General features: G+C 45.6%; 1 protein-coding gene across 1 annotated transcript in view; it reads left to right on the plus strand.

Moving 5' to 3' along the window:
* Nucleotides 1-21606, plus strand: part of cacna2d1a (calcium channel, voltage-dependent, alpha 2/delta subunit 1a) — a 52566-nt gene that overhangs the window by 4182 nt on the left and 26778 nt on the right. Inside the window, exons 2-16 of the mRNA XM_054800474.1 lie at nucleotides 3944-4025; nucleotides 5844-5960; nucleotides 8951-9010; nucleotides 9205-9240; nucleotides 10228-10351; nucleotides 13569-13700; nucleotides 15647-15716; nucleotides 15783-15833; nucleotides 17129-17228; nucleotides 19101-19259; nucleotides 19646-19750; nucleotides 19824-19902; nucleotides 19960-20009; nucleotides 20082-20171; nucleotides 20506-20568. Of these exons, the coding sequence (XP_054656449.1) occupies nucleotides 3944-4025; nucleotides 5844-5960; nucleotides 8951-9010; nucleotides 9205-9240; nucleotides 10228-10351; nucleotides 13569-13700; nucleotides 15647-15716; nucleotides 15783-15833; nucleotides 17129-17228; nucleotides 19101-19259; nucleotides 19646-19750; nucleotides 19824-19902; nucleotides 19960-20009; nucleotides 20082-20171; nucleotides 20506-20568 (1318 nt within the window). The remainder of the gene's footprint in view (nucleotides 1-3943; nucleotides 4026-5843; nucleotides 5961-8950; nucleotides 9011-9204; nucleotides 9241-10227; nucleotides 10352-13568; nucleotides 13701-15646; nucleotides 15717-15782; nucleotides 15834-17128; nucleotides 17229-19100; nucleotides 19260-19645; nucleotides 19751-19823; nucleotides 19903-19959; nucleotides 20010-20081; nucleotides 20172-20505; nucleotides 20569-21606) is intronic.

Genomic DNA, 21606 nt, shown 5'->3' on the forward strand with positions numbered 1-21606 from the left:
AACTCTTCAGGTCCAATGAAATCTCTTTTGATTTTTTTCCCAAATTCCGTTTTCTCCTTTTTATTTTTTTACAATTCGTTTGTTTTGCCCTTTTGTCCCCGTTTGAGCAGCATAGCGTGTTCGCTGTTTGGGTGAGAGAGTGAACTGTAAACTGCAGTCATTGAGAAATGGATGTACGGCAGCTCAGCTAACACTTGTAACGGGACGTCCTGGCCATGCTCGGGATGAGTCGCGTTATTAATGGAACACATTTTATTATTATTATTTATTTATTTTTTTATTTTTCCCCCTGTCCTGTCCAGCCTTTAAAGCAGATAGAATTGTACATCTCAATGCCCCCAAGTGCTCAACACATTTACTCTGCCAGGGAGAAGTGTGATATACACAAGTGTGATATACACAATGCAACACATTTTAATGACACCCTTCTTTGTTTGCACAATTGCAACAATGACAAATGTGACAAAGAGCGCTCTTATTTTGAAAGCCGGAATGCGTCGTGTGTGTTGAGAATGGCAACTGACTTTTGACACGCGCCGGGTGCGAGATGAACGTGCCTCTCGTCTTTTTTCACTCACGTGGCCCTCACTTTAAAGCACTAAAACACAACACACACACACACACTAGCTAAACCAAGTGAACCCCGCTAGCTTCCATTCCCGCTCCGTACCGGAGGAGTGTCCAAGGTTTGGACGTGTTTCGTAGTGTTGGTCCCTTTTATCAACCAGCGGTGAGAGCGGCACTTCCCGTGTGAGCTCCCCGCACCAAGACACAGCAGCCCAGGCACAGTGAGGGGGAACTAGCGCTGTAGCTACGTAGCCCAACACCCAACGCCCGGCGGTACTCCAGGGACATGGTGGCCTGCATGGGGGTGTTGCCTTTTCTTCTGCTTGTTCATTCAAACCACCGTGGTGGTTATTGTATTATTATTATTATTATACTAAAATACTTATGATAAATAGCCACAACATTGCATTACCACCAATGTCGATATTGTGATATCTCTACTGGGACCATATTGATATTATGATACCTTGAATTGAACAATATTGTGTTTTTGCTGATGGTACAGTATCAATATTGCAATATCATTAATGGTACAACATCACTATAGTGAGGTATCGTGTTGCTCTAATCGTACACTATTGATATTGACGGGTATCAAGATATCGCTAACAGTACAATATTGATATTGTGATATCTCCATTTCCATCCATTTTCTATACCGCTTCATCCTCATTAGGGTCGCGGGGGCATGCTGGAGCCTATCCCAGCTGACTTCGGGCGACAGGCGGGGTACACCCTGGACTGGTGTCCAGCCAATCGCAGGGCACATATAGACAACCACTCACATTCATACCTATGGACTATTTAGAGTCTCCAATGAAGCTAACATGCATGTTTTTGGAATGTGGGAGGAAACCGGAGTACCCAGAAAACCCACACACGCACGGGGAGAACATGCAAACTCCACACAGAAATGCCCAAGGGAGAATCCAACCCAGGTCTTCCCATCTCCAGGCTGTTACTGTGTTGGCCAACGTGCTAACCACTAGACCACCGTGCGGCCTGTGATATCTCTACTGGGACAATAATGGGAGATATTGCGATATCGCTAATGGTACAACATCGATATTGGGAGATATTGCGATATCTTCTCTAATATCGATATTGGGAGATATTGCGATATCGCTAATGGTACAACATTGATATTGCGCAATATTGCGAATCTTCTCTAATATCGATATTGGGAGTTATTGCAATATTGCTACTGGTATAATGTGAGATAGTTTGAGATATTACAGTAACCCTAGTGATACACTATTGATATTGTGATATCTCTAAAAGTACAATATTGATGTTGTGATATCATTAATGGTGCTGCATTGATATTGTGATATCTCCAATGGGACAATATCGGTATTGGCAAATATCTCTACTGATACAATATGCGTATTGTGATATCAATAATGGGATAATATCTATGGGACAATATCGATATATCTGGGACAGTATTGAAATTGGGACATATCTTTACTGATACAATATGAGATATTTTAAACTATAGTGATATCCAATGGTACAATATTGATACCACCATATATCTCATCATACAATATCAATATCGCAACATACTGTGACAAGTCTAATGGTACAGTATCAATATTTTGATGCCGCTAATGGTACAATATAATTATTGTGATATTTCTAATGATACCATCTTAATTGTTTGATATCTCTTATGGTACGGTATTGATATTGTGATATCACTATTCATACAGTATGGATATCGTGATATCAACAAAGTGATGTGTCTAATGGTACATGTGGATATCGTAATATCTCTCATGGTACAATATGGATATTGTGATATCAAAATAATAACATCTTGAGGTCCAGTATTTTAATTGCGATACCTCTAATAGTACAATGTTGATATTGTGAGACAGAGTGATATCACTCAAGGTATAATATTGTTATTGTGGTAATATGTCTGATAGTACAACGTCGATATTGAAAGATATGGTAAGTGGTGTAATGTGGATACCATGATACAATGTCATGGTAGAATGTTGATACTGTGAGATATGGTGGTATCCACTGTGAGAACTATGACTTGTATTGCGTTCCTTATTAGCGTTGTTAGCGTTCCTCATTGAAACCGCTAACGGCTAAAAGCGTTTGCTTTTGGATAACTAAGTAAGTTCCTAGCACTCGTGTGTTTGTTTCCTTCGCTAGCTCCAGTCCAAGCAATCCATGAGCTTAGAGTCAAAATTAACCTGTCGCCCCCCCACCCCACCCCGCTCCCTACGGCGTGACAACCTCTTGACCTGCCATAGCGTTGAGGGGGGGCTTTGACACAGGATCCGTGCAGGACTGTGTTGTCTTATTTAAAGCAATTACGGTGTAACGTGAGACGGACATATTTAGCCTTTTGCGAGGGACAGCTGCTTGCTGCTGATGGAAGACGGTGGACTGTCCTGTCAGCACACAACGCCACCAACCAAATAAGTACTTTGAAAGCGTCTGAAAGACGCTTCCAGGCTAATTAGCGGTTTCCACACATAAGCATCAACACCGCTTGCATAACTTCCTCAGCGCTGCCAAGAATGCGGCGCTTGTCGCAGTAAGAGAACACCCAAGCAAACCGTCCCAGCTTTGTTCCGCTCTTTTGCGTTGCAATCCCTTCCTCGGCTGGCAGACGCTAGGGCGGCCATGTGAAAGTCGGCCGAGCGTGAGAACCGCTAGCCTCTTGGCCCCCGCACGTTTCTCGCTGAGTCACTAATGACGCCCACTTACCGAGAAGCCTGTTTCTAGTATGTCTAGTTGCGCTATACAGGATCTGTGTAACCAGAAAATAGCTTGACTTGCTCGCAAGCGTGACATGTAACAGTAATTAACAGCCTAACTCATTCATAATTATATTTAATACAGTATGTTTCCCGTAAAAACTTCTGGCTAAAGATGTTATTATTCATGGTGAACGCTAACATGTCTAGTTAGCAGTTCTCATGGCGAATGATAACATTTTGTAACTCTCCTGGTAAATGCTAACATGTCTAGTTAGCAGTTCTCACGGTGATTGTGGTACACACGTAGCACTATAAGCATCAGCTTTGTTTGTTGTGCTGCGTGAGCGATGCTAGCAAGTCTAGTGCTGGTGTTACAACACAACACAATGTGACCCTTTACATTTGCTTACGGGTTCTGTCAAGTGTCCTATTTCCTAAGTAGAATACATTCGACTCCCCCCCACCCCCGAGGGTGTGACACTCATACGTCCGTCTATGAATAGCTCCCCCTTAATGCACAGCCCGTGCAGCCTGTTCACTCGTGACTAAACGTGCTTATTGTTTCATACATCAACACGTTCATGGAGTCATGAAACGAATGAAACCCTCCATTGCCAATCAACTAAGTGAATGTTTGTGTGCATCCTCAGGATAAAAGAATGGGTGGACCAGATGCAAAAGGACTTGATCACGCTAACGGACAAGGCGAGCGGCGTCCAAAGTCTCATTCAGGTGAGTTTGGATGACCTTACTAACAACGCCTGACGCCTCTTTTGCTTCTTGCGAGACCATTTTGCTCATAAAAGTCACCACAAACCTCCAGGACTTTGATGCTTTTTAGAGGTGCTTTCATTTGGACATGCAGAAGAACCCGGAATTCCTGAGAAGAAGAGTCAGGTTTGATAGGCTTTCAGTGTAGGATTGTCCTGTGAATTGTCAAAATTGTCATGCTTCGCAGGACAGGAGCGTGTACTTCCTGTCCTGCGCCATTATTCTGGCAAGCGATGCTTCCGGGGTGGTGGAAGGAACTGCCACTCCACGCCTGGTGGCCGCAGAGCTGCGGTCAATTCTAATCACTGACAGTTAAAAGACCAGCGCCGTCGTATGCGCCGCGCTGGTTCATTGTTGTTGTCATTTCCACCGTTGATTTTCCCGTGCTGTCACCTGCCTGTTTATAGTTTGTATTATTTTTCCCACAGAGTTTTTCCTCTGTCACTTTTAGTTTGTTCCTGTCCTGTGCAATAAAACTACTCTTATTTTTGCACTTTGCCGCCTTCTCTCTGCACCCTGGGGGTCAACCTGCCGACAGCTTCAACGTATCGTGACAAAAATGATAACAAAGAGTGAACAAAAAACACACACACGCACCAAAATTACAACCTGATATGAAATTTCACGTTAAATGTCATTTTCCACATTTTTTAAGATTTTTAGTTTAGAAGTTGTCACATTTCCAGTTAGCAGTTTTCATGGTGAAGGTTAGCATTTCTAGTTAGCAGTTCTCATGTCAAAGGCTAACAATCTAGTTAGCGTTTTTTGCAGTAAATGAGCATGTTTTTAGTTAGCAGTCCTTATGATGAATGCTAACATTTTGAGTTGGCAGTTCTCATTGTGAAGGCTAACATTTCTTGTGAGTAGTTTTCATGGCAAAGGCTAACAATCTAGTTAGCATTTTTTGTCCTGAATGATCATGTTTTTAGTTAGCAGTTCTTATTACAAACGCTAAGATTTTTAGTTAGCAGTTCTCATGGTGAATGCTAACATATCTTCATTTTCTTTGCTGGAGTGTCAAACAGCCTGAAAAAAGTACCAAATGTGGTAAAACCTGCACGATAGCATAATAAGACACAATGTGCCATGTTTTAGTTTTCTGCCAAATGTGGCTCAGGTCCAGAAATGTGGTTTAACAGGACAGCAAAGTGTGTGGTTTATACTCTACGTCAACAACTGTCAACAAAGTTGCTCGTTTAAGGCCTCAGACATCATTCCGGGAGCCCAGCCTTATGCAGCATCATGGCGACCGTTTGCTGCAGCTCCTAACATCACACCTTCACTTCTTCACTGCACTAAATGGTCTCAGAAAGCCAAACAAATGTGAAGGAAGTCCAACCAGAGCAGCAACGCTCAGTGGAAGACAGGAAGACACGTAGCGGCGCCCTTTAATGCTGCTCTTGTTCTACAGTAAAGCAACGCCGATATGATGTTCACGTGAAGAAAAAGCCTCCAGGCTGCAAAATAATTGTCTGTTTGTCATTTGTGGTTCCATGGCAGGTTCCACGGTAAACCTGCTTGTTGTTATGGCAACGGAAGGTCTGCGCTTGACGGCGCTTCTGTGGCGTGACTCGGGCAAACATCAAATGGACGCTTTTCTTGGTTTTCTAGCTGGCTACTTTCTAGATCTTCGCTTGCACAATTTGATCCTGAGCAGCACCAAATTCTAATCTATTGGTCCTGGACACGTGAGCCCCCCCCCCAGGCAGTTTTGTAGAGACTGCCTGTGGAGTTCTTGTGCAGTCAAACAACCTCTGACCTCCACTTTCTCCTCATCAGATCTATAAAAACCACCAGACGCACTTCAGCGTGGAGTCCAACGACGCCCGGCAGCTGGTGGCCACGGCTGCCGGGAACATCGAGAGGCTGCTGCAAAACCGCTCCAAAGCCCTGAAGGTGAGTCCATGAAAACACACCAGGAGATGACGTGACCAGCAGGACAGCCAATGAAAGCCCCGTGGCCTGTTGTCAGGTTACCCGCTCACTGAACACCTCCCCAACCCAGCCCGGCACTTTCATTCCTCGTTAGCGGTTCTCTTGGGGAACGCTAACATCCCAAGTTAGCAGTTCTCATAGGAAATGCTAACATTTCTAGTTAGCAGTTCTCATAGGAAATGCTAACGTCTCTAGTTAGCAGTTCTCATGGGGAACGCTAACATTTAAAGGTAGCAGTCCTCCCAATAAATGCCAACTTATCTAGTTAGCAGTTTTCATGGTGAATGCTCACATATCTAGTTAACAGTTCTCTTTGGGAACACAAACATTTCTAGTTGGCAGCTGTCATGGTAAATGCTAACATTCCTAGTTAGCAGTTTTCATGAAGAATGCTAACTGTTCAACTTACAGTTCTCATGGTGGCTGATGACATTTCCAGTTAGCGGTTCTTGTGGCGAGTGCTAACATTTGTAGTTAGCAGCCCACGTCTGTAACTGACAGGCGGCTCCTCTGCAGAACTACGGCTTTATTTTCAGATGTGTAGTGAAGCTTCTTCCCTCCAAAGCTGTCCTCCGTGAAGTAGTGAGCGTTTTTGGCCTAAAGCCGAGAAGACGCTAACTTCCTTCACCTGCTTTGCTGTCGTATTCATGCTACCTTGTTGTTTGTGATTCCAGACACTTTGAGGCCTTCAGGTCGTTTAGTTCCATGACTTGGACCCGCGCGTGTCGGTGGGCGTGGGCACAGACGCAGGCACCTCGTGACTCCCGTGACTCTGTGGTCATTCATTATTAAACGTCCCCTCTGACTTTGATGACTGTGCGGTGGAATGTGGCTAGTTGCTAGCAGAGCTCCTCCGAGCTCATGGGGACATTTCCCACGGACGTGGTCGCCTTCCAGGAGTGCCCAGACAGAGCAGCTCCCCCCCCCCCCCGGGACAATGGAGACCAGACAGCTGAAGATGGGCTCTTTGAGTGCCGATCAGGGTTATTTTAAGGTCCGGGAGGGCATCAGCGAGCTCCAGCCTCTCCTGTTGCTTCCATTGATGGAACGCCTCTTCATCTCCGGGTTACCATGACGCCGCCGTCGCCTAGCAACATCCTAAACGGACTGAATCCCCCTCCTCTTGGCTGTTAAAGTCCCCCTTGCCGCACTTTCAAGTCCATTAGGATGCCGCTTGACTAACGTCCGTCTTGGTGCTGAAGGCGTAATTCCACGGGATCACTGATCTCGCCTTATAAAACTGACACCGTGAGTCATGAGACGCTGCCGCTAATGCCTTAATCACAGGCTGCGCTGGCACACGAGCACCGCACGTGCACGTCGCGCACGCTAGCGTGTCTTGCATGAGCGCCAGTGTTGCGTTTCTCGGTTTTCTGTCCGAATGGCAAACGGTGTCGATGGCGGTGTGAGTGAGCGCGTGTCATCCCAGCATCCCGCAGCAGGAGAGACGCAGCCAACACGCTGCAGTGGTTTGGTCGCCTGGCAGGGGGCAGACGTTGGGACAAAGGCGAGGGGGCGGCTTTCCCTTCACGCGGACGGAATCCTCACGGGGACGCATTCTTAGAGCACGTCTTATTTGATGTTATGACATGAAATCATTTTATCATGCGGCACATTCACATGACCTCCGCCAAGCACAGACGTTCCAGGATGTTCCAGGACGTTCCAGGACGTTCCAGGACGTTCCAGGAGTTGTTGAACATTGCGAGACTGACCGTCTTCAGCATGTGCATAAACAAACGCCACAAAAAGTGGTCAGCACACCGGGGAAAAAAATACATGAGGAGTTTCCAGCAGCTTCTACCGAATACCAAAAAACATTTTGGTGTGAATCACAATTGGGGGGGGGTTTGGGTGGGGACTACGGCGCTTGGCGGAGGTCTGAGCCTTCCGAGTGCTTTTTTAGTTCTCCAAAAATAGCATTCCAAAAAAATCAGAGTATTTTTGAGGGCATATTGCGTTACTCGTGTGTTTATGTGATGTCATCTTGATGAGGGACTCGTCTACAGTAGCTGTGGACATCAGGAACATGTGATGCAATGTGTTTACTTCCTCATGAGGTTGGATCTTTACGTTCTTACAACGCCTGAGGACGCTTCATCCTGGAAGCCTTCACGCCATCCGTACGTGCAACGCTGCCTTCATTGCGGTCTCATATGAGGCCAGACTTGAAAGTAAGATTTACTCTATTCATGTTTTCACTCCATGTGCATCAATATCTGCACGTGCTTCATGACGCGGCCGTGTTTTCTCCCTTTGACCTCCGCCTTAATGCCGCTGGAGTCTTCGGAGAAGGCGCGGGGCGTCTTAGCATCTTAGCACAATTAAAGCCATGAGGCGCTGGTGGTTGACTTGACGGGATGGGAGGTGTGGGACGGGATGGGGCGTGTGGGACAGGATGGGGTGTGTGGGACGGGATGGGGCGTGTGGGACGGGATGGGGCATGTGGGACGGGATGGGGCGTGTGGGACGGGATGGGAGGTGTGGGACGTGTGGGGCGGGCAACTCGGTGCAAACGAATGATGCAAGTTGTGTTGTTGCCGTGTCTCTGCCATCGCCCGCAGAGTCGTTCTCCATTTGCTGTTCTAAGTGGCGTCACGAGTGGGGGGAGAAATGGGAAGCGCTTGGGGGTTTCGTGTTTGTGGTCCGCCGACGCGCTCCGTGACCCTCGACCACGTCTAGTTTCATTTCACACGCCCACTGATTGAATAATTCATCGTCTCTCGTTTATTCATCTTCAATTCTTGCCTATTTTTAACCGCTGCCCCCCCCCACCACTACCAGGAAGGGAGTGGGATTTGACAGCTCTGGAGGGAAATGAACGGTACGGTGCCTTTGTGGACCAGGAAGTGATTATTCTAAACCCATGACCCAAATCATTAGTGGGGGGTACACGGAGAGTAACATATTCCTAGGAGGTCATCACTCAAGGTCCCCTCCTGTGCTTCCAGAGGCTGGCTACAGAGGCGGAGAGCTTCCAGATGGATCACGGCTGGCAGGACAACAGCGAGGTGAGAAGGGATGAAGCTTCGTCTTCATCTTTATCTTGCATTTCCATGACTCGTCAATCCTCCAGCTTCCATGGTGGGTCGTCTGTTGTGTGGGTGCCATTCATCTGCTCGCATGGGACGTCCTTTTCACCCCCGGGGGGCTAATTCATATTCTGGTTACCTAAAAAGCAGCAACCGCGTCTTCTTGTTTCCAGGCTGACAAGATCGTCTACTACAACGCCAAAGATGATGTGAGTACGCATGTTTTACCACGGTTGTGTGTCTCCTTGGGATTATTTCTCAAAAAACACATTCCGGGGGTGTCAAGCATCTGCCGCAGCAGCAGGTGGCGCCGCCACCCCGACCTCTGGGACCGGACTAGCCAATCAAAAGCCTGAAGCAAACATTTGGTGGACAATACGGGTCATTCATTGAGAAGGCAACACAGTAACAAAGCAGCACACGTGTTCCATGCCAGCGCTTCTCCCTGATTGTCATGAAATGCTTTTGGCCCCCGATTTGAGAGACTGCTGAGAAAGTGATGCTCTGCATGTATTTACTTGATTTCCCTGTAGCGTACAGACTCACCTCACAACTGAAAGCAGCCAAGAGCAACCCAACGGAGAGCAGTCAAGCAAACGAGAGTATTCAAGAGTCAGCTTGCATGCTGAGTACCACAGATTCACACATGTTGGCAGGTCTGCACTAATACTGGAAGTCCTCATGCACCCCCTGGCAGTGCACCCCCCCCAGGGGAGCCCACCCCACTGTTTGAGAACCGCTGTTCTATGCTAGTGTTACCATCTAGCATCAAACATGTGTTTACTTTCACCGCTTAATGTTAGCATTGATCTTAAATGATCCATATACAGCATAATAAAACACATTCCTGGGGTGTCACGTGCGTGGCAAAGCAACCAGTGGCGCTTGGAGGACCATAACAGCCAATGAGAAGTCTGAAGAAACTAAATCATTGAAATTTAGAGTATATTTCCAAACTGCTTTAAGAAATTAGCATTTTTTTAGCTCTCGTGCACAGAACATCTCATTTTCACCCATTAATGTTAGCATTTAGCTTAAATGGTGTAGATACTGTAAACAAGGCACATTCCTCCTGCTTGAAATGCACGCCAAAGCACCAGGTGGCGCTACAACCACTCACCTGTACGCCCATATGAGCCAATCAGAGGCCTGAGAGGTGGGCGGATATGTTTGCTAACTGAGCTTTCTCTGTGCAGCTCAACCAGACGGAGAAGAAAAACCGCTACGTCCCCGAGGACTTCCACGTGGACCCGGACTTCAAGCGTCTGGTGTCCTACAACACCACGGCCGTGCACATCCCCACCGACATATACGAGGGCTGTGAGTGTCGCTGCCTCTATATTTAGCTGCAGATAGCCTCCTAGCTAGCACCTCCTTGTACACTTCCTGCCTACACACTCCTCGTTGGACCCCCCCCCGATTGGACTATCCCAACTGAAGTCCGTCTGCCGCATCTGCTAATTGCCGCACACTAAAAGCTAGCAAGGCGTGATTTATTTTTACGGCAACGGACGACGGGAGAATTTGATTCATTCGCTTGACTCTTGATCTCGTTTCTATATTTAACCTCATTCCTTTTCTCTTCATCGCCTCCCTTTTATTAGTCCGTCACATCATTGGAATGCAGCGGGAAACGGTATGCCGTGTGAAGCGCTATAGGCTGGACATTTTAGCCCGTCACTGTTGGCTTGCCTGCGCTGGCACGCCGGGACAAATCCACGAGAAGTTAAAGTCGTTTCAAACGGTCACGTTTGCCAATTAAGTGCTATCTGATTCAGTTTCAATGTTACAACAACAGATTTTGCCGCTTAAAACAGCACAGTGAGCATGCTAGTTAATTTTTGACAAGAGTGCAAAACAGCATTGTGAGGTGCTATTGTTAGCATTTAGTAGTTTTCTACTCATTTAAGCATTTAGCTCCCAGAAACCCAGCGCTCATTCCGCACTTTAGACATCTCAATTTGTTTTCACTCGTCAATGTTAGCATTTACCTCAAAGCACCTCCAGCGTCAACGCTGATATCAGCTTGCTAGTGACAAAGTTTCAAACAAATTCTATCCTTACAACTTAACACTGCCAACACCCTAATGTTAGCATTTAGCTTAAATATCAGCGTGTGTGTTTCCTCCTGAATGTCAACACTTCAAATATCTTTATTCCTTTTCCCCCCTTTAATGTTAGCGATTAGCTAAATCCACCTCTGGTTTCAATGTTAATATCAGCATGCTAGTGACAAAATTGCAAACAAATTTTTACTGCTTAAAATTTAGCACTGTGAGTGCCCTGTTAGCATTTAACTTAAGTCATCTGTGTGTGTGTTTTTCCTTGCGAATGTTAGCACTTAGCTTCAAACCGTCTCTGTTCTTTTTCACCCATTATTGTTAGCAAGTAGCTCAAATCATCTTGGTTTCAACGTACTGAATGTATAACGTATATACGCATGCTAGGGGCATATTGTACCACGTCAAACCGCATTTATCTATAAGTGTCTCTGCTATTTTCCCTCATAATTTTAGCAATTTAGCTCAACTGATCTACAAGCAAAGCAACACATTTTTAACATCAACAAAGTGACAACTGTTAACACAAACAGTATCTTTAGCTTTCCAGTTGTAGCATGTAGCACCAAGTACCTCTGCTATTTCTCCAGTAATGTTAGCATTTCTCTCCAAGTATCGCTGCCATTTTTCCTGCCATAGCATTTAGCTCCAATCACGTCTGTGTGTTTCTTCTGCTAGGGTTAGCATTTAGCCCCAGGCATCTCTTTGTGTTTTCTCCTGCTAAAATTAACTTGCAGCTCAATGCTAGCATACGGGACAGTATGTCATGTGACGGCAGGTGGGTCTTTGGGTGTAGTTGGGTCCTCTTCTTCCTCCCACCTCTTGCCGTCTCTCCGGGGACATATTGATAGCACTCAGGCGAGGCTGTGTTTCCATGGCAACAAGTGTGGCTGTCAAGAAGACGTCCACTAACTGGATTTACGAGGACTTTGTCTAGACCAGGCTGGCGTCCTTGTGGCTTTTTATCTCCCCCGTCTCCCTTTCCTGGCACATCACCATGCTACCGTCTTCCATTAATGCTCAGCCTATTAATACACTTGGCCCCCCCCCCCCCCCCCCCCAATCTTCTCCCACATTAGTCCTGCCGATTGGATGGATCAGAGTGTGAACGTGTGCACCGATCCCGTCCCCCGTCCCCTCGCTCGTTATGCCGGCGGCCCTGCAGGCGGCTGATGCGAGGCCCATGTGATGGCCGCTTGCGTGGACGCTGTGTGGCACCTGTCAGGGTGAGATGCTCGCACACGGTGACGCGCCGCGATACTGCGACACCGCGCGTGTGTGCGCCGCCTCCCCTCGGCCGAGCTCTCGGCGTAGGAATAGATATTTTTTCTGAATCCGTGTCCTGATTCATTTGTGGCTGCATTGCTGAGCACACTTTTAGGACGGACGTATGAGGACACCTGACACCTACAGGAAGCTCACGGGAAGACTTGGGAAGATTCCGGAGTGAATCTGGGGGAATTTTGTTGAGTATTTGTGACATCAGAGGTCACTGCCTGGCTCGCGATGCCCAAATAGTCCCAAAAAAGGCCCCCCGTCCCAACAATCTTTTGTCTCTCGGTATTTCAGCGTTCAGAAATTAAATATGTTAGCATTTATTATCTCCTGCTAATGTTAGCATTTAGCTCCAGCCAACTCTGTGCGTTTTCTTTTTTAAATTTTTTTGCCTTGCCATTGTTAGCATTTAGCTCCAAATGTCTTTTTCTGTGCAAATGTTAGCGCCTAGCAACTCTGTGCTATTTCTCTACTCATGTTAGCATCTCTGTTTGTATCCCCTGCTAGTGTAAACATTTATAGCTCAAAGTTTCACATTTTAACACACGGTGCAGTATTTTTTGGCTTAAGTGTAGCATTTAGCCTCAACCAAGTCAATTGTCCCTGCTAATGTTAGCATTTAGCTTCAACCATCACTATTTATTAGCATGTAGCAGCAACAATACACGCAATAAAAAAGGAATTGGAAGAGGAAAACAATGTGGAGGTCGTTCCCCTACTTCTTCCGCTAAAATTGGTGTGCATTTGTGAGGTCAGAGGTCACTGATGTTGAAGAAGGCATTGTGTGACATGCTGTTCTTCCGCACCAAACCCATCCAAAGTGCCGTGTCCTTGCAGAGAGCTGGATGTCCTCCAGCGTCTTCTAATCAGCTGATGGGCGGCAGCTCTTTATTTTTTATTTTTTTTATTTTTCACAGCCTGCAGCAAAGTCGTGTTTCTTTGTCGTCTGCAGGGTTTAAGATCATGTGACAGGCTCTTTAAAAGACATGTCGAGTGCAGCGGCAGCCGTAGTGCTAGCTGTGGTGGTGTCGTCGTTGCGCTGACAGTTGTTGTCAGCGAGCAGATGTGACACTCGCCGCTTCTTGCCGCCACCTAATTAGCGTCACGACACTGCTGTGACCGGCCTGAGCCGCTCGGACTGGGAACAGCGGCCCCCTGTTGTGTTTCTTCCCTGCTTCTGAAAGGTTCTGTGTGTGTTCCAGCCACCATCATCCTCAATGAGCTCAACTGGACCGAGGCCCTGGAGGACGTCTTCCGTAAAAACAAGGAGGAGGACCCGTCTCTCCTGTGGCAGGTGTTTGGTTCTGCGACGGGGCTGGCTCGCTACTTCCCAGGTAAGCCGTCATCATCCGGAACCTTCTCCATCCTGGATCACGGCAAGGTCCGGGGGGGGGGTCCGGTCACCGCTTCAAGTGACGGCTGTGTCATCACGTTAGCGACCAGCAAACGCCTCCGTCTTGCGCTTGTTAGTCACTTCCTGACACTCGGAGCGAGTAAAGTCATGATGGTTCATCTGTCCTTGGAAGAAAGTCCCCCCCAGTGTCCAGGCACAATAAAACCAGATCAGCTCAGTTACTAACGATTCCAAAATCATCTTTGGCTTCATAAGTTGTTAGCTCCACCAAGCGGAAAAACTGGTTAGGGCGCTATCATGCTAGGTGTTAGCATGCTAGCATGTATTCTTTACTTGCGTATCTTGCTTGCTGCTGTAACAAGTGAATTTCCCTGCTGTGGGATTAATAATTAAGTACATACATACATGCATACATACATAGATACATGCATACATACATAGATACATGCATACATACATAGCTGCATACATACATGCATACATACATAGATACATGCATACATACATAGATACATGCATACATACATAGATACATGCATACATACATAGCTGCATACATACATGCATACATACATAGCTGCATACATACATAGATACATGCATACATACATAGATACATGCATACATACATAGATACATGCATACATACATAGCTGCATACATACATGCATACATACATAGCTGCATACATACATGCATACATACATAGATACATGCATACATACATAGATACATGCATACATACATAGATACATGCATACATACATAGCTACATACATACATAGATACATGCATACATACATACCTGCATACATACATGCATACATACATAGATACATGCATACATACATGCATACATACATACCTACATAGATGCATGCATACATGCATGCATGCATACATACATACATGTTTTGCTATTTTCATAGTAGACACATCCAGTATATGTTTTTATGACTACAAAGCTCTCAATGTAGCGGCCCATCCACGTTCCCACCCTCACCCATGGTCAGGAGCGTTGGGTGGTGCCCGAAAGGACAAGATGGCAGGTACAAGAGGTGGAAGTGAGTTTTGTCTGTAGGGTGGCTGGGGGGCTCTTAGAGATGAGGTGAGAAGCACTGCCATCTGGGATAAACTCGGAGTAGAAGCGCTGCTCCTCTGCATGGAGAGGATCCAGATGAGGCGGCTCGGACATCTGGTCAGGATGCCTCCCGGACGCCCTCCTGGGGAGGTGTTCAGGGCATGTCCTTCCTGTCGGAGAAGACCCAGGACACGTTGGAGAGACACTGTCTCTCACCTGGCCTCGGGATCCGCCAGAAGGAGCTGGGGAGAAGGAAGTCTGGGCTTCCACCTCAGATAAGCGGTAGAAGATGGAAGGATGATGTTTTTATGCTACATTGACATTTATTCACTTTTATTTGGGGGGGCATTCACTTCGTAATAGCATACTTAAGAAAACACATGAAATAAATCATTTCACAAATGATTATCCTCACGGGGGGGTGCTCATGTACCAAATGTGTGTTGTCATCACTCTTTTCATTTCTACTTTACCTTTTCTGTTCATCTTTGATGGCTTTTGGAGCGGGACGTCCAGTTTTACAGCTGCCCAAATATCAGCGAAATCAATACGTTATCATCTGGAGTAAAAGGTTTTCCTTGAAAGGTGTATTTTTAAAAAGAGGGAGCAACCTTGCCTGCCCTGTCGTAATGCTTCATGTTTTAAAACTGACCCGTGCTGTTTTTAACGGCCACACAAGGAATGACGAGTGCATGCATGAATGTCACTTGGTGGTTTGAGAAAGCACGTTCAGCATTTGGACGAGTACAAGTGGCCTCCCGCGTCCAGCAGCACCCCAACATGCGCACACCTGCCCCAAAGCTGCGCTTGCAACCTCACCTTTTTATGTTTTTGTCAAATCCCAGCATCCCCCTGGATCGACTCCAGCAAGTCAGCCAAGAGGATCGACCTCTACGACGTACGCAGGCGGCCATGGTGCGTGAAGCATTGCGCACGATGTCACGTGTCGTCTTCTCTCAAATCTGCGCTGTTACTCGCCAGGTACATCCAGGGGGCGGCCTCACCTAAGGACATGCTGATCCTGGTGGACGCGTGAGTGACCTCCTTATGATTCCCCTCGTGCAGTCAGCCGGAATATCGCTCCGCCTGTGACCTTTGACCCCGGCCCGCGGGCACCGAGCTCTCTCGTCCGCCGTCTCAGCGGACGTGATGCTGACGAGCACGCGGGCCGACTCGGCCGCTTACAGTCCGCTTACAGGAAAAAGAGGAAGCTGAAGCCTTGGTGGAAACACGCACGCCATACATGCTGCCCGCTGCCAGCCTTTTGCAGAAAATTTATCCAAATTTGAAAATAAAACCCCCAAAAATACAAATAAATTGGCTTCATGTTTGCATTCAAATGACTGCTTTTATTTTGAAGGTGTGTCTTTTACATACGTACGTCTGTGCGTGTTTGGTTTACGAGGGGTGGGCGATACTTGGCGATTTGATACCAAGTCAATACAAGTCCAGCATTGCCGCGCTTTTTACTTGACTTTTTTCCAGCTGATTGAATCATTTTGTGATGAAGGTGCGAAAGCGTTCCCTCGCTCCATCGAGGTTCACCTTTTGCTGACTCGCTGTTTGTGTTTTACAGCGTATGGACGCCGTCACAGGCGAGCCTGGCCCTTTAAGAACGGCATTTCTTTACAGATATTTCATCTATTTAGTAGGTTTTTTTTTCTTTTAATATTTCAACTTTATGCATTTTTTTAAAGACTTTACTCTTAATACGTTTTCTTTATTCTCGTATGATTGCTGCTCTTTTTGGGTGTTATTTTTGATGATTTTCTTGTTTATCAACCAATAAAAATGATGGCCCCCAGGCAGCAGTTTGGATATTCCTGGTAGAATTGATTAAAAATAATAATCATAAAATAAAACAGAGTAATTCTTTTTAACCCAAATATTACAAAAGAATATTTATTTTTTTATGTGTCGTGTCTCAAAAACGGGCCTTTTTTCAGGCGTATACCCGTACTTTTTCACCATTTTCTTGTGGCCCCCAGGGTGACCCGCGTTCAGGCCAAACCAGGGGGCCCTGAAATGGTATTTTTGGAAAAGGGCTTCCAGAGTGGGAAAATCTGAAAACGCCAGCTGGCCGTTTCCGTGTAGACGAGCAACCTGCTGCTGTTTTAGAGCGAGGATGTGACCAAGTGAGCTTCGACGACGAGCCAACATAATTTCTGAATATTCCGAGTGTCACGACTCACCGCCGGCAACGTTCTCACCGTATTTTCTTGTCAGACACTTCCTCCCAATGTCCCCGGTTTGTGGTTGTGTAGTTTTTCACAGTAAAAGCCCTCAGTCGGAGTGTGAATTGATGCCATGTCACCTCCAACCTTCAGGAGCGGCAGCGTGTCGGGTCTGACCCTCAAGCTGATCCGAACGTCCGTCAGCGAGATGCTGGAGACGCTGTCAGACGACGACTACGTCAACGTCGTCTATGTGAGTGTCCGTACGCCAAGCATGTGACGTGCATGGAATGTATAGCATGGACGTCCACGGCCAATGAGATTGGTTCGATGTGGCTGACAGCCACTAGGGGGCAGTGCTGCGCCGTCAAGCGTCCTTCATTGCTGCTTTTATTTGCATTTCTGCTCTCTTTCCAGTTGATTTGCTATTTGGGAGTCACGGCTTACGAGATGTGATCTAGACATGATCTGGATGTGATCTAGACGTGATCTAGTGGTTCACACAGCACGGAGCGTCTTCATGTGCCGCACACACGATGCCGTTTGTGTAAAAATGCCACACGAGTTTGACCGATGCGCGCGTGCACGGTCGATGGCGGCACGTGGCGGGTAATGTAACAGAAACGCGCTGTGACTCAAGTCATCCGCTGATGCGTTCACTGACACGGGGAATATTCATCACTTTAAAGTGCCACGCGCTGGCCGGCTTCTTCCTGGCAATGGAGCTTAGAAGAATGTGATGTGGAATCCTTTCGGAAGGCAAATAGTTCAAATGTTGCGTATCCTTGGCACGGCATGTGCGTGTAAGTCCATAACCACAAATATGAGTGGAGTTTCTTTCACTGCCGTTTTGCTTTTGTTTTTGTGGTGCTTTCCAGTGAGCTTTGAAGTAATGTGATGAGCATCGATATCATTGATGCAAGCTCCTCTGAGCTTCACCACAGCAGGGAGCCTTGGTGTGTTGCAGTCGCAGGTACTGCAACACACAACATCACCAGCACACGCGTGTTCATGCATTACCATATGGACGGTGTGGGAAAGATGAGTCCTCTTCGGGGGTCTCGAGGCTCTTTAAAAGCATATTTTAGAAGCTGAAGAAATATAAGAGCTGAATATGAGACTATTTGTTCTAGAAAGTAGTCTGAAAAAGAGTTGTTGTGGTCGTCTTATATCAAGGGTTGCTGATTTTTAATCAAGTACTGTATTGGCCCGAATATAAGACAGTATTTTTCCCTAGAAAACAGTCTGAAAAAGAGGAGTGGTCTTAGTGGTCTCAGACATTCAGGGCTGCTTATATTTGAGTCAACACAGTACTCATGCTACTGCAAGTGTGGATGAAATAAAGGCAGTACCGCATTCACCCGAATATAAGACCGTGTTTTTTCAGAGGAAACAGTGAAACAGAATAGTCATTGTATATTCAGGGTTGCTTGTATCACAGTCATTACAGTACTACAAGGGTATTCTGATCAAATAAAGAAAATACTGCATCGACCCAAATATAAGATGGTGGTTTTTTGCCTAGAAAACAGACCTCAAAGAAGTGGTTGTCTTATATTCAGGGTTGCTTTTATTTGAATCCGTATGGTACTGCAAGGGTGTCCTGATGCAATAAAGACAATGTATTGACCTGAATATAAGACAGCATTTTTCCCTAGTCTTAAAAAGGGTGGTTGCCCTATATTCATAGTTGTTTATATTTCAGTCAGTGCGGTACTGCAAGGGTGTGCTGATGAAATAAAGACGGCACCCTATTAGGTCGAATAGAAGACGGTATTTTTGGGTGGTCTTACATTGTGGTCAATGTGGTATTGCTTACGTGATAGCAGTAATGCAATAATAATAATAATAATGATGATGATGATGATAAAGATGTGATTTTCTTTGTTTGTTGTCCCTTCCTTGCTGCCCCACCTTCTGCTCCTCCAGCCTCCTTCGGTCTGTAAAGCGTTTTTTCTAAAAAGCAGATCCATGTCGGTTAGATACCATCCCGCATGACGCCCCAAAGCCAAGGGAACTCCCTGACACATATTTTACACAAAAAACCCCAAATATGTGCGCCTGCCTCTCCGACCGCGTGCCCCCCGTCATCCCGCCTTCCTCTCCCTCTTGTCCCCCCCGCCAGTTCAATGACAAGGCCACGCACGCCGCCTGCTTCGAGAACCTGGTGCAGGCCAACGTGCGCAACAAGAGGATCCTAAAGGACGCCGTGCAGGGCATCAGCGCCAAGGGCACCACCAAATACAAGGAAGGCTTCGAGCTGGCCTTCAAGCAGCTCGCCCAGGTACCACACGGTTTCAGTTTGCCACCTGGCGAACACATGGCAAAATGTGTTCCAATGTATTTATTCTAATATTATTTCATATTATTTGATTATTTTAACATTTATATCATCTTATTTTTTTCCAGTTTTTGAAAAATGTATTCTGTTTATTTACTCCCCTCCCCCAATTTTGACAATTGAGTAATGCGTAAAATGTCATCCCAATTAGTCTTGTCAGGAGGTTGCTGGTTCGTGATGAAACTGGTTTAAATTGGAAGTCTCACCCTGCATACAACAGCCATTTGGTTCAAAATGAATATTTGAATTTAATCATGACGTGTAGCGCCGATGATAGTGAGTCTTTGTCGCCCTCTTGTGGTTGAACCGACATTTGCATTCCTCCTCAGGTGAACGTGTCCAGGGCCAACTGCAACAAGATCATCATGCTCTTCACTGATGGGGGCGAGGAGAGAGCGGAGGAGATCTTTCAGCACTACAACCCCAAACAAGCCGTGAGTGCCCACAATCTGAGCATTTGTTGATGTTTTTCTAATTAGATTTTTTTAAAAAGTCCTGTCTTTGCAGGTGCGCATTTTTACATTCTCGGTGGGTCAGCACAACTACGACAAGGGGCCCATACAGTGGATGGCGTGCGCTAACAAAGGTGGGGTTCACTCGCTAAGCAGAATGTTTCTGAGGTGTAAAAAGAATGTTTCCTCAGGTTACTACTATGAGATCCCATCCATCGGCGCTATCAGGTTGAACACTCAGGTAAGGAAATGTCGCCCTCGTGTGGCTGCAAGCGTGAAATGCAAGTTTTTTCTCATCGTTCGTCCCTGGCAGGAGTACCTTGACGTTTTGGGCAGACCAATGGTGAAGGCAGACCGGAAGGCCAAGCAGGTCCAGTGGACTAACGTCTACCAGGATGCGCTGGTGTGTACCAAGCACTGACACGCGTGTAAATGTTTGTTGTTATCTTGCTAAACTCCATTTCAACTCCACTGGCTTTCTGGTCATTGATGGATGAGCTTTTATTGGCTGCGTTCAAATCATTCTTCACGCTACTTGAACTCGTCTTGTGTTGCGTTAAAGCGACAGATAAGAGAGTATGGAGCCAAGCAGGAGGCATCGTCAGCTTAGTGATAAGACCGAAAAGCACCTCCGTCGTCTCTGCGCTTTGTTACCGCGACAGCTCCTTTTTATTTTGACACTTTTAAACTGCACAGACTTGACTTTTTCTCTGCTTTTCTGGTGCAACTTCCAACAGGAGCTCGGGCTGGTCATCACAGGGACGCTTCCTGTCTTCAACAAGACCAACACGGGGTCAAAGGTTAGCGCCGTCACAACTATGACAGCATTTCATGCTAATGTTGGTATCAGCTTTTAATGGTATGTTTTTTCGACTGAATCACAGTAAAATATACACAGTATTTATTTTGCTAATATTGGATCGATGCTGCTGTATTTTGAATCTGTAAAATGCTTTCATTTCTTACAATATGTTGTTTCGTCGTTGCTGAGAGGCAAGCATTGACATGAGTTCTGTTAGCATAAGCATTGTTTTATAAGTATTTATATATCATTATGTAACAGGTATTTATAGTTATACTAGTTTTTTAATTAGTTGAAATTGTGTAATAGAATTTTATATTATATCGTGATTTATAATCTGCTGTCAACAAAGGAGTTGTTTGTATTATCATTTTTTGTATTTGTATGAAATTGTATATTTTCTTTATTTCTATATAATATATAATGATACTGTTTTTCAGTGCTACCATTTAAACTTGTATATGATATAATTACATTATCATTTGCTGATAAGGTAAGAATGGTTTGTGTTATAATTATTTGTTTATATTTTATTAAATTGTATAGTTATATACAGTATGTGTAATTAGACTATACAATTGATATCATTCAATTAGAATGATATCATTTTTTATTGCATATTATATAAAGTTATATAGTATGATTTTATAATGACACTTCAAAATAAAATATATTACTTTTTACTATTTTTACCCTATTTAATTAGAATTATTGTGTAATTATTTAGTATTTAGTTTTGGTGTTATTAATATTAATACATTTATTTACGTCTGTTTTGTGAATGAATTTTTCTATGTTTGTTTAGTCAATGTGTTTTATTGTGGTAGAACCGCTGGCAGCAGACACGCTAATATTCTTATTTGATATGTGAAAGTGTGATGATGCGTTTTACGGTGATGCGATTGGACGTGGACGTTGTAACAGTCGCCCTTGACTGTGAAGGTCAGCGGACGTGTAGCGAAGGAGACCAAAGCGTCTGACGAGGGAGACAAATGAGGGCTACCATAAGTGGGTCAAGATGAGTTTATGTCCACCC

This window comes from Dunckerocampus dactyliophorus, chromosome 15 (genome assembly GCF_027744805.1).
Source record: "Dunckerocampus dactyliophorus isolate RoL2022-P2 chromosome 15, RoL_Ddac_1.1, whole genome shotgun sequence".
Classification (NCBI taxonomy): domain Eukaryota; kingdom Metazoa; phylum Chordata; class Actinopteri; order Syngnathiformes; family Syngnathidae; genus Dunckerocampus; species Dunckerocampus dactyliophorus.